At 36.1% G+C, this 14,320-nt stretch overlaps 1 protein-coding gene across 6 annotated transcripts in view; it reads right to left on the bottom strand.

Annotated features, from left to right (window-relative positions):
* The window catches only part of GRIA2 (glutamate ionotropic receptor AMPA type subunit 2), a 74,794-nt gene that overhangs the window by 29,282 nt on the left and 31,192 nt on the right, over window positions 1-14,320 (bottom strand). For all 6 annotated transcript variants that reach the window (XM_087936677.1, XM_087936676.1, XM_087936672.1 and 3 more), the window contains exons 4-5: window positions 2,727-2,923; window positions 984-1,037 (exon numbers count right to left, since the gene is read on the bottom strand). In XM_087936677.1, coding sequence (XP_087792803.1) covers window positions 984-1,037; window positions 2,727-2,923 — 251 coding nt within the window. The remainder of the gene's footprint in view (window positions 1-983; window positions 1,038-2,726; window positions 2,924-14,320) is intronic.

The raw sequence follows: 14,320 nt of genomic DNA on the forward strand, positions 1-14,320 counted from the left end.
TACAATGTCCTGTTGCCACCAATTATAACATTCCCATATGACTTCCATCAAGCAGAATCAATGGGAAGGAGGGAGCAGAAAGGTTGCAAGTTGTAGTCACTTGATGTCTCACTTAAGAACCATGTTGATTCATTTAACACTTGTAGCAAAAGGGTAATAAAATAAGGTGGCAGTCATGTGATGCCTCACTTAACAACCACTGCTTAACAATGAATTGACAACGTTCTTATTTTGTCATAAGTCAACAACTATCTGTATCAACAATATGGTGCTATTTGTTGCCTTGTCTTATTAAGCCACAATTTGAGTTAATCATGGTTTATACAGTATATAGAAAAGTATATAGAAATAAATAAATTACAAATAAATAAATTGCTCTATTGTTTATATCAGAAGACAACACAGAAAAAAGGAAGATAATGTCTCTAAATACCGTACAGTATAATCAAATTTCTTAAAAGCATTTCAATGCTTTTTTTCTTTCAGGTATATTTTACATAGTAATTTTATTTAATTTGAAATAATGTTTTCTACAATTACAGAATATTCATATTATCAACACATTTTATCCTTCAGTTGGGAATATTAACAACTGATAAAACAGCTAAATACACAAACACACACCACTGTGCAGACAACACTTAATGTGTATATGTCATATTTGAGGCCAACAAGAAATAGATTTCTTCCCTCTTTTCTCATATATGGTAATCATACGAAGGCTAGTAACAATGTAGGGCTACAGAGAATGGCGGCTAAGTATAGTTATGTAATCAAAGATGGGAGAATATATTAATCAGAGCAAAAAAAGCTGATGATTTTAGACAAGAGTGCAAGAACCAAGAATAAATACTTCCAATATTCTCTGAGGTTTTTTCAGAGAATCACAGACCTTTAATTAAATATTGTATACACAACCATACATAAAATATACTTTAACTTTGGAAATATTACATGTTCGGGGAAGTATTAAACTAACTTACCAAATTTGCAATGATGTAGTGATATCCTTTTACATGTTTACCAATTGTAATAACCTAGAAGGGAAACAAATAACTGACTTGCATGAGGAAAAGGTACAGAAACAATAAAATATATTTTATAAATTACAATACAACTTCATGATTATTTTTTAAAAAATAGACAATACACCTTACTTTATATGGATGAATTCATCGTAGGTTAAATATGGATTTTATTTTTAATTGTTATGAAAATGCTTTTCAGTCCAGAAGCTCTAAAATACTTCATTTTTATATTCATTTTCACTCTCAAAGTTGGCCAACAATAAATTAGCATGTTCCATTCTCCTCCCACTGAGCAAGAAAACAGCAATATTTTTGAACAGAATTTTAGACCGCAAGAGGATCACTCAATTGCCTGTGAATGTGATGCCTTTAAGATTGTTTTAGTGGATGCTATTATGTGGTTTCATGTTTTAATTGTTTTTACAGAAGGTATTTTTTGCACACTGTTTACTAGAGTTGTAAATGTGAGTAAATAAAATAAAACAAATCTGCCTCTTCCCCGTGTTGAATGGGGAGATAACCTTGAGACTCCATTACTAGCTGAGATTACTACATCGAAAGAGGAGGATGGCACAGCTGTCTATTAGGTGATCAAGTAACTTCTGATTGCTGGCCTAGCATACATGGTGCTATTCAAATACAACACAAAGGATAATCATTTCTATATTCTATATATATCTGAACATATTTATTTAATGGACAACTAAAAACACAATGGAATAAAGCTGTAGGTGTAGCTAGGCATCTATAGAACCTTGGCAATTCACTTAGCATTGTCTATTGCTGTCCATTAGAGCTGGGCAGCTAATACATTTGAATAAATAAATATGCACTTTGTGTGCAAACAAAAATGCCATCCATTTTACTGTACTAGGCTTCATCCAGATCGACATTCATTTATGCAACATTTTCACATGGTGTATCCGGAATTGTTTTAACAGTTACATTTCTATTTGATGCAATAGAAATAACCTATTGTCAGATAGCAAATACAAATAGTCCTTGTTTAGCAAGCTCAATTAGTTCCAGCAAAATGATTGCTAAATGACTGCTAAAATGAGAGAGAGAGAGAGAGAGAGAGAGGGAGAGGGAGAGAGAGAGAGAGAGAGAGAGAGAGAGAGAGAGAGAGAGAGAGATGCTGTAAAGATCACTGGTTGTTGCTGCCTCATTCAGATAAAATTCTCTCACGCAACAATATCAGTATTACTCTCAGTTCTCAGATGTAGAAATATGGATGTAAGTGTGCTCACTGATTGGAAAATGATTTGTTTACTACAATGGACTACAGTTGATTATCATTGTATTTGCAGATGGTCCCTATATAAGGTAGTTGATAAACAAGGACTACCTCTAATGTTGACATTCCAAATAGTTTGCCAACCAAAGCCAGACAAATTAATCTGACACCTAGAGAGAAAATCCTACAAGTGTTTTCTCTCTCCAAGGCACTAATTAAAATGTAATAAACTTTATAACAGTTTGCTGCCCATTAATTTTATTTAATATTACATCATCACTCTAACTGGTCTTGTAATGCAACAGCACAGTTTATACTGGTTCCCACATAAATAGAGATATGATAATAAATATCATAATCATAATTTTTGCCAGTGCTACTAAATAAGCACATAATGTTGATTATTGGTAATTGATTTCACAGTTGGTCACATAGATAGTGAAAAAGAAAGAGTAGCAAACCTGATCTACGATGTCATTGACTTTATCCCGTTCACAATCAAGAATCACTCGCCTTTCCTTTTTTATCTCCAAATCTTGAAACAATGAGCGATACGTTTCATCTTTTCTATCATTGTTAATATTCCCCACATTTATAGCAGTCACTTGCCATTTCTTTTCAGCTGCAGTGTCTAATACAGCTTGTAACGTTGACAGTCCTAGTGATACAGAAAAAAAGCCACTATTGACTTTCACTTACATAATCTGAAGTTTGTAAATACATTAGAATAACTCTTCAACCTATGCAAATTAGCATTATTATTATTTTTTTTAAAAAAAGAAGTTGTGACCATTAATTATTTGGACTTCTAATGATTTCTGTGCAAGGATGTAACAACTCCTTAATTATATCCATTTGTTTTCATTAGTGGTTCCTTTTTGGAATAGATATTACTTTGGGGAAGAATATTTCTGTCCTATTGGAAAGAGGAAATAGTATGATAAATCAATAACAAAATGCTTTTTAATTGTTTTTTTTTTCCCTGTGTGCCGGGAATGCCAGAAATAAAACTGCTCCTCTAATGGAGGCCAATGCTGGATGCACACTATTATTTATCAGATTAGTATATAGCATCATTCAGAACAGATTCACACAGGACTCTTAAAAAAAATACAAGAAACACAATAAAAATTAAAATGCTGATAGTAAAGATCAATATATAAATAAAATAGAATAAAATAATACCAGCAGAAAAACCCCAAACCCAACAGTTGACACAGTCAGTTGACAAAATCAGGAGAGATTCAACCTAGAAATAAGAAGAAATTTTGTGACAGTGAGAACTATCAACCAATGGACCAGCTTGCCTTTGGAAGCTGTGGGAGCTTCGTCCCTGGAAGCTTTCAAGATGAGACTGGACTGCCATCTGCCATCTGTCAAAAATGGTGTAGGCTCTCCTTCTTGGATGGGGGGGGGGTCAGACTAGGTGACCTACAAAGTCTGTTCCAACTCTGTTATTGTTATTTTGATCCCAAATATCTTCTAAAAATGTTGTCTTAGTCTGTTTCTGGAATGTATCTTTGACTGGAAGATTGTTCCACAAAATAGGCAATAACACTGAGAAGCAGCACCTGCGTGTCTTCTGACTGTCACAAAAGTAGGGATCCAAAAAGAGATCCTTCTAGAATTCTCTTATTGGAGAGTTGAGATTCCTATTTGAGAAGGTGGTCATCTAAACCACCTTAGATGTAACCAGTGCAAGGCTTACAACACAGGTTTAATGTGCTCATAGTGATGAATTCCCCCACCCCCCAAAAAATGTTTCAGTCTGCTTCCAGGCAGATTTCAAGGCTGATCCCTTGTCATGTACAATATGCAATAGCTCACAGTGATAAAGTGTTCATTAAACGAACTTTGAATAGTCATTAAATGAATAGTTGCAAGTTGAGGACTACCTGTATTTCAACTGTGTGCTATCTACATACGAGTGATATATCTTAAATAAATGACCTAGAAGCTTCATGTAAATGTTAACTAGCAGGGTGGAGAAGGCTGAATTCTGTACATATGGCCACTAGGCAGATTTTGTTTCTCTCTCACTTCCACCAACTGCAACAGATACTGAGACAAGAACAGAACCACTGAAGAACAAGCCCTCCAATTTGCAACTCTCAAGTCCAAAAGGTTATCATGGTTTATACTCTCAAAGGCCACCCAAAGATCTTATAGGGGTGTGCTACTCTAATCCAGGCTCCTACAAAAAAACCATCACTAGTTATCAGACAAAGTAGTTTGACTTATTGTAATGCTCAGGATTAAATACTGACCAAACAAGGTCCAGATAATCCGATGCCTCTAGGTTGCTTTGAAGCCAACTCCCCACCAACCTCTCAACAAATTTCCCCCAAAGAAGAGGTTGGAGATCAGACAATAGTTGTCAAGAACTGCAAGATTCAAAACAGCCTCTTTTGAAGGGGGCACGTCAAGACTCTTCCAGGACCACAGGCAACCCCTTCTTCTTCAGAGAAGCATGGATCACCTTCCATATTCAGCTAGTTATGCTTTTTCCACTCATATCTCACTGGAGAACATGTAGCAAAAATAATACTTGATAATTCTGATAATACTCTAATCATACTATTCATATAAAGACAAAATACCTAACATTTTAAAGGAAGGCTAATTAAAATCCACTTTCAGAAACTTTGGAAAGCCGCTGTCAGTGCAGTGAGGGGGCACATGCTATGGATTTTGTTAAATAAACGTATTTACTTTGTATTTTAATTTGACTTATTTTCTCTTTTAAAAGGATGTTCAGGTTCATTACAGACTGGAATGTAGGAAAACTTTTATCCTATGATTATATGAATGGATTAGATAGCTTTCAACATTCCTAAACTGAAAAAGATAATTTACAGAAGGATGTCCTGATAAGAAAAAAAGTTTTTTCCTCATGTCCACTGGCATCTGGTTATCTTATGTCAAATAAGCTTTGTAGTTGATTTACTGTGCAAGAAGGAGTTACTCTTATCTCGATCAACCAACTTTCCTCTTTCATTTTCCTTTGTTGTGTCAATTATAAAAAGGAATGTAAGATGGATCTCAGGGAGATCCCACTTTTGCACTGCTTTTAAATGATCTTCTGACTTGGTTGCTTATTGGGAAGGTAAATTGAGGCAGAACCTAGAGCCAGATTTGGCTAGCAGTAGTCTATAGAAAACCAAATTGCTGAATAACCGAACTCAATTAATGATGGTTGTTGTTTTGTTTTTGATTGCCATCTACATAATTACATAAAAGTAACAGATTAATTTAGATTTTCTCTAGAGTTGCTCAGAACCACTTTTTGTAAGAAGGGCAGCTTTAGGTCCTTCATGCTGTCACTGTACATCTTACTGCAATATTCAGAGGATTACATGCAGAGGTGGTATTCAGCAGGTTCTGACCAGTTCTGGAGAGCCGGTAGCGGACATTTTGAGTAGTTCAGAGAACCGGCAAATCCCACCTCTGGCTGGAGATTTTACAGTGTCCTTCTCCTGCCGCGCCCACCAAGCCACACCCACAAAATCGTTAGTCAAATTTTTTTGAATCCCACCACTGACTACCTGACACTATCCACTACACAACTGGTTACTTCAGAATACACAAAGCATTTTGCTAAGGTATTTTGAATTGCTGCAGCTTTATGAGGTGGCTGTAATTGAGTCAGGGACATGGTCTTCAAGTGCTAGATTATTTGCAAGATCACAATCTGCAGCTGAGACAGGGTATTCTGAAAGGAGAATTGCAAATGAACCGTACCATGGTTATGAAGTCATTATCTGCCAATTGTGATAACAAGCATAAAATCCAAATTTCTTCATGATAGCATCATTTCTGCACCGTTTTCTTTACTTCAGATGATTCCATTGTACTCCTATATAAACTTAAAGCCTCTGGGTTCTTTTTCTTCTTTTTTTGGCACTACTTATTCCTATCTCTAAAATGGACAATGACTGTTCAAAATAAACCTAGAAAATGTATTGGCTGCTAATTTATTTTCCTTAGCTTAAATAAACAAATAAACTTGTATATTCAGTTAGTTGATCCTACAATTTTAACAAAAGATTTATTATAAGTTATCAATAAAAGAATGGAATAAATATATACAAAAAAGACTATCTTGTTACATGTCTTTAGTTCTTCAGCGACTTACAATATTTATCTTTTTTTACCCCTCAACAATTTTGTTGAAAAATCAAAGGAAATATTATATGATCATTAGTACGGAAGCTTTGGTGTTCTTCGAGCTTGGCTGTTTGCCTGCAAACATTTCATTACTAGGCTAGGTGACATCATCAATAACACAGTCAACCCACTACAACACCACTGACACAAGCTATGAAAAGGAGAAACATTAAAACTACAGTACATAGATTAAGAATTTAAAAACTAAACTGAACTAAACTCTTATTTTGCATGCTGACTGGAGCAGCTTCCTCTTGATTCCTATGAAAAGGGTAATATTACCATATATCAAAAACATCTCAGAAAAAAATTATATAGCACTGCCACAGTACATGAACCAAGTAACACTCTCAAAGACATCTTAAGTAAACAACAAGAACAAAACCCCAATAGCCCAACAAGAAAAAAAATATCTACAATACATATGAAGTCTGTAACAGCCAATATGTAGAACAGACTGGTAGAAGATCAGCGGAGACCATTCATGAATGCCAACTAGCAGTCAAAAGACACCGTGAATTTTTTTTTTTAATCTTACAATGTTATAGACAGACTCAACGACAATCTCAACTGGGAAAAGTGTCAGCATCCTCGATCAAGTTAGGGAAAGCAAAAATGCTAGGGAACGTCTGGAAACCAGGCATTAATCAGGAAGGTCTGAAAACCAGGCAATCAGTCATCATGGAGGCATAAGAGCCTTGGTGGCACAGTGGTTAGAGTGTAGTACTGCAGGCTACTTCTGCTGACTGCCTGTCGCCTGCAATTTCTCAGTTCAAATCCCACTAGGTTCAAAGTTGACTCAGCCTTCCATCCCTCTTTGGTGGGTAAAATGGAAGACCCAAATTGTTGGGGGAAATATGCAGACTCTGTAAACCGCTTAGAGGTTTACAGCCTTAGAGAGGGCTGTAAAGCGCTATAAAGTGGTATATAAGTCTGAGTGCTGATGCTATAGAGATAAATCACATTTGTACCCCATTCAAAAGAGGATAAAAAAGCTAGACTTTGCAAGTATAGCAGCTGCCACATGAGCAGCCTATGCACAAATATCACATTATATAATTTTATGAGTAAGACAAAATTCTTACATGAAATGTATTAAAACTGTAATAAACATTGTTTTGACTGGGGAGATTATCCTACCCCTTTTTTGGGGTGGGGATTCAGCAGTTGAAGATCCTCTCGTGTCTGAGGCTGCCTCCTTCAATGTTTCAAAAAGGATGAAAACGAAAAGAACAGACTACGGAGGAAATTGAGAGGCAGAGTAATCAGAGCCACAGTGGCACGCTACACCAAGGTTGGGGACGAGGTGGGATTCAAAAATGTTAACAACCAGTTCTGTGGGTGTGGCTTAGGTGGTGGGCGTGGCTTAGGTGGTAGGCATGGCTTGGTGGTCATGTGACTGGGTGGACATGGCTTGGTGAATTAATAGGTAATAGGAAAGATGAAAAGGATAATAGTAAAACAGCCTACTAGGCGGTTTGACATCCCAGGGCGTAAGACAGTATTGTGGAAATTAGTTGTTTAGCAGAGTGATGGCATGGGAGAATAAACCGTCCTTGTGCCTAGTTGTTTTGGTGTGCAATGCCCCGGCCTACAGCATTGTCTTGAGGGAAGAAGTTGAAACAATTTATGTCCAGAATGTGAGGGGTCTGTAGATATTTTCACATCCCTCTTCGTGGCTCATGCAGTATACAGATCTTCAGGGGAAGTCAGGCTGGTTGCAGTTGTTTTTTATGCAGTTTTAACTATCAGTTAAAAACTGTATCTGTCTTTTTTGGTTGCTGTGCCAAACCAGACAGTTGTGGAAGTACAAATCAGGTGGTGTTCTACCAGTTCGGGCAGTCTAAGCTTTCTGAGTAGGTGCAAGAAAAACATTCTTTGTTGTGGTTTTTTGATGATGTTTTTGATGTTCAGTGTCCATTTAAGTCTTCCGATATTATAGACCCTAGAAACTTGAAGGTCTTTACTATTCATGCTGTCTAGTATTTTAACAGCTGGTAGAATAGGAGGGCTTCTCCTAAAATCTACTATCTACAATTTTGAGTGTGTTCAGTTTTAAGTGTGTTTATATGGTATTCCTCTTTAAACTGGGGGGGAAGAGGGAGGATAGAGAGAGAGATGAATATTTTACATATATTTAATATTGGAAACTATATTAGTATTAGGAGATTCAATGAATAAAGCTATACTGTCAAGTCAGGTGTGGGATTCAAATTTTTTAACAACCGGTTCTGTGGGTGTGGCTTAGATGGAGGGCATGGCTTGGTGGTCATGTGACTGGGTGGACATGGCTTGGTGGTCATGTTATTGGCTGGGTGTGGTCAACTCAATATCACACACATAGAGGCACACATCTCCACGCCTGGCCTCTCATGACTGTGGGGATGCTGCAACAGTCGTAAGTGTGAAAAATGGCCATAAGATACTTTTTTCAGTGCCATTTTGAATGGTAATTTTGAATGGTCACTCCACACAAGCAAAGTACCAGCAAAGGAGGGGAAAAAAACTCCAGAGACGTTCGTGAGACAGGAAGTCTAGTCCTGCCAAGAACGTAATAAGGGTTAATGGAGAGGCAGTTTCTGTAAGCAACACCAGAATATTTCCTTCCTGCCTTCCTTACAGGATTAGGCCAGTAATTTCTTCTAACAACTGGTTCTTGAACTGCTTAGAATGTTAACAACCGGTTCTAGCGAATAGGTGTGAACTGGTAGAATCCCACCCCTGGTTGGGGAGGGGGAAAACTATTGCTTGAAAGAAAATTTAGCTTGTCTACCTCTAATTATTTCCCACTCCCTGAGAATGACTCATTCTGAATATATGAAGTGTCCTCATCTTTCTTGGTGAAAAAGAGCATTCCAACGAACTCACCACAGAATAAGTTGGAAATCTAAATAGGGAAAAAGATGATAGGAATATAGTATATATGACTGTAATAAATTCTCTGATCAAATTTTGGAATCTCACAGGTTAAATTGGATACAATAGAAAAAATGGCATGACTCTAGAGCAGGTGTGTCAAACTCACAGCCCGCAGGTTGGATGCGTCATGCGCTGACCACGCCCACGCCTAGTTTAATGGAGGGGGAAAAGTCATGATACATCACATGATGACAACGTAAAGACACAAGTTTGACACCCCTACTCTACAGTAACTAGTTATGATTTCCTTTATCTCTTTTCTATATCAGTCCATTATTCCCAAACTATAGCCTTTCGTTAATTTTATATATATACCGGTAGTTCTCAACTTATAACAGTTTGTTTAGTGACTTTTCAAAGTTAACAATGGCACTTTAAAAATGACTTATGACTGTTTTTCAAACTTGTGACTATTGAAGCATTCAGACACTTGGCAACCGACTCATATTTATGACAATTGCGGTGTGCCAGGATGAGGTGATCACCTTTTGAGACCTTCTGACAAGCAAACTGGACTGGAAGACAAGAGTCACTAAAAAAATCATGTTACTAAGTTAACAGCTGCAACGATTTACTTCACTACTGTGGCAAGAAAGGTCATAAAATGGGGCAAAATTAATTGAACAATGGTCTTGCTTAGCAACAGAAATTTTGGGCTCAACTGTGGTCATAAATCAAGGCCTACCTGTACAACATTTAATACCATCTTTCGGAAGCAGCATGTCTGCCAATGGATTGATTCATCTATCATTTAAGTTCCTAGCATGACCTAAACTACTCTGTTGTTATTAATATGGTGGTTTTAACCATGCACTGAAAAACGATAGCCGACATAATGGCTTAAAAAGTCAATTCAAGTCTATGATCCTTTGCTTCCATATAAAGATATAAGAACTCATTCAGTACTTTTCAGTCATTTTGGGGACGACCCCAAATCGTATCATCTCCCCATGTCGTCCTATCTCCAGCCTTATGGATTCAGTGACTGAAGTTGCAGGCTCCCCTCCCCACCCCGATCGGGGAACTGTCCACTTATTCAAAACATCTCAGGACATCTCAGGGATGTGGTTTTTATTCCTAACTTCTGAACTGTCTGGGGGCTGATTAGACATCAGGTGCAGCCAGTGTCTACTATGGCTTCAAGCTCCCCTTGGATTCCAGTGCCAGGCACCCTAATGTGAGTCTTTATGGAGAAAGGGTAGATGGCTCCTCTTACCATTGGGTCTTCCTCACCACTTCCTCCAGAGTTGATCACTTCAGGAGACAGAATTTCACCACAATCAATTGGGAGAGTGGGTATGCATTATATACTTCATGTGTACAGTATTTATGTATGGCACTGCTTACATAAATACATATGAAAGTAATTTCCATACTACATGGAAAGAAAGCTTGAATTGTCAAAACAATGATGGCATTAGTTTTATGTCCTAGACTCCGGTTGACGACCGCTGTTCTGCTGTGCTGGGAGATTTAGATTAGCTAGGAAGCAGGAAATGGTTGGATTTCTTGCTTTCTAGATAAGCACAGCCGAACCTCCCTTAGGATGGAAGGTTTGCTTGCAAGCAAATTCAGTGCAGGCTCACGGCAAGCAAATTTAAGAGACTGAGCTAGCCGACGGCAGATAGATAGATCACTCAATGATTCTGTGAGCAACTCAATCTGCCTGCTTTGCCTGATTTTGGAGAAAAGTTGCTTTTTTATATAAAAATATCAATATTTACATACATGGTGTGTTGTGAGTTAATTTTGTGAGTTTGTTTGCTAGCAAATTTTATGTAACAGACTGAGCTAGCCGATGGCAGATAGATAAGATTTCTGAATGAATCTCTGATTCTGTGAGCAACTTAATTTGCCTGCCTGCTTTGCCTGATTTTGGGTAAAAGTTGCTCTTTTTTAAATAAAAAAATTCAATATTTACATGCATGGTGTGTTGTGAGTTAATTTTGTGAGTTTGCTTGTTAGCAAATTTTATGAGTTTGCTTGCAAATTTTATGTGACAGACTGAGCTAGCCAATGGCAGATAGATAGATTTCTGAATGAATCTGTGATTCTGTGAGCAACTCAATCTGCCTGCTTTGCCTGATTTTGAGTAAAAGTTGCTCTTTTTTATAAAAAAATTTCAATATTTATATAAATATTTATAATATTTACATGCAAGCCATGCCCAGCCAATCACGTGACCACCAAGCCACACCCACAAATTAAGCCATGCCCACATGACTGGAGGAGGAGGAATTCTGGGAGTTGAAGTCCACAAGTCTTAAAGCTGTCAAGACCCCTGATTTAATTAAATAGTATTCAAAGGTACTAACCCTAATCCTAAAATTAAATAATGGGCTGGATTAAGAGAACAGACTGAAATTAAATACCACCAAGACAGGATTGCTAGTAATAAATTGAAAATGACACTCAAGAAAGCTTGCTTTACCTGAGATTTCACGCTCCGAGAATTTCACATTTTTACCTTTCAATGTTCTGATGATACATTGTATATTTGTGTAAAGTGAGGAACTTTTTTTTCAGTAATAACAACACCAATTATATCAATTACCAGATTCATTCTAACTCTGGTCTTCCCACATTTCCAACCTTATGTCTGTCTACTCATTGAATTTTTTTTCCAGACACTTCAGTGCTTTTTCAGGTTTTTTTCAGCTAGCACCAAACTCATTTGTTTCAACCATGTCCTTCTCCCTTGCTCTGCGAAGGACCTTGTTTTCTCATCAACCTGTTTTCTTTCTTTCTTTTGTTGCATTGGTCAGTGATATGGTGGGGAGAACAAAGAACGGAGCCTGAGACAGTTGTCATATTTTCAGGAATAGTTAATAGTAATAATAACAGTAAGAGAGCACTGTGGTAGTAAAAAAAGTATTATAATAGGTTTGAATCATTGTAATGTTCATTCAAATAAATATGATTTCAGGTTTGTTTCAGAACTCATTTAACATGATTTATTTCTGTCCAGATGGCTGGAAATGAGCAATATATTTTCTTGACATTTCCACTCATTTTTTTTAAATGGCTACATCAGGCAGGAATGTGTATTTGGGGACGTTTTACTGAGCCTTAGGGTTGGCAAACACTTTCATGAGTCAAGGAAGCATTCTGGGAATTGTAACTCCCAAAGATAACATTAAGAACATTAAGGAAATGAAAAGTTGTATAAATTTCACTTTCAACTTTCATAAGGAAACTATTTGCTTAAAGAGAAAACACTGAAGTAGACATTATAAGTAAACACTTGTATCTTAATTCCAGGATCTTTTTAAAGCATGTAAACCAAAATATCAACTTGGAAAGAAATAATATGGAGCACTGTAGCAATAATGTGTGCTTAATCTAGCATCATTAACCAAATTCCCAGGTAGCTTAGTTAATGGACTTGCTTGTACAATTGCCTAAGAACTGTGGACTGTGTATATCTGAAAGACCTGGAAGGAAACACTAGGTTAATTTTTTTCTATCTTTTTCTCTATTCCAAATTTTTAAAAAATGTTTTCCTCAATTAAGGCCTTTCAGACAAATACTTGCAAAGTAATCTTGCAAGAAATAGCAGGTGACAGAATGAAAGAAATTGGTATAAAATTATACTGAAGAGCTAATATTTCTCTTTTAGATTACTGCTTTGCCAAATTGGTATTTTGTGGGAAAGGATTGATAGATATGGATTTCAAATAAAAATACAGCTTGAAAAGTGCTTTCATGGAAAAGTATTTCTTGTTAAATGTTATTTCTACCATAGGAAGTACATCGTGCCATTGATCCCTCTGGAAGGTACAAACTTTCAAATTTCTCTCTCTCCATTTTAAGACAGAAAACCAATATATGGAGAATATGAATTCAAAACATAGTTTTTAATGATTCAGTAGTGGCTCCAATTTTATCTTCAAAAATAATTCCTGACAACAAATTACTATTGAATTTAACCCACAGTTTGAAAGCTGAGTCACATCGTTTCTCAACCTCCATATATGATAGAATAAAGCCCCTGAGTACCACTTTGACTGGGCAAAATTAATGCTCGCTGAGAATAACAAAACCAATATTTCAACTGTTATATAACGGAAACACATTTGGAGGGAGAAAAACTTCCCTGAAACTTCTGAATCAAAAGTAGTTCTGCCCATGAGACTACATAGTTGCTAATAATATTTCTCATAAAATAATATGTTTAATTTTTTTACAGGACCAGCTTTCACTCCAAACTTCAGAAACAGTATTAATGGTGCAAAATAGTATATCTATCCCACTTAGTTTTATTTAATCCTAACCTAGTGACAGGAAAACCTTTTAGTGCCTAGGACCATATATAAGCAAATAATAAATTTACAATTGGAAAAAAAGTATAAAGAGGCAAAATTAGAAGGGGCCTGGGTCCATAGAAAAAAGAATTTTACATATTAAATAAGTATTTTGCTTCAGATTACCCCAATTCAAATTCTTCTAAAAGCACAAAGTCTAGGTAAATAGGATCGACCATTGGTATCCGTTTTGGTATCCATTTTCCTTTAAATTTAAATGAAATGGTTTTGAGACAAACAAACATATACATTATTTCGTCATCAATTTGAAAAAAAGAGAGAATATAATAATATATTTATAATTATACAATAGATTAATTCTATTGCATTCATGATGGTAAATATAAAGAATATCCATAAACCTTTATAGACATTAAGAACTTCATGCTATATTAATAAATATTTTATGTGTGTTTTTTTATAATTCTGCCCTATACCTCTAAGAAAAATCTTAACTGAGATATGTCAATGTTACTATTATCTATGTTACAAGTATAAAATCCATGTACATCCTAATGTACCTATTGTTGTTGGCTCTAATCCAACAGACTTGTATAGTTAGTTTTTGCTCAAATAAGTTATGTTATCACATATGTTAAAATAAAGTTATTCCAATATGTTTTTTTCTGAAAATTGCATGATTTTCTTTCAATTAACGATGTGGA

The sequence above is a fragment of the Pseudonaja textilis genome, chromosome 6, assembly GCF_049901715.1.
Source record: "Pseudonaja textilis isolate UNSWEBS1 chromosome 6, rPseTex1.2, whole genome shotgun sequence".
NCBI lineage: Eukaryota > Metazoa > Chordata > Lepidosauria > Squamata > Elapidae > Pseudonaja > Pseudonaja textilis.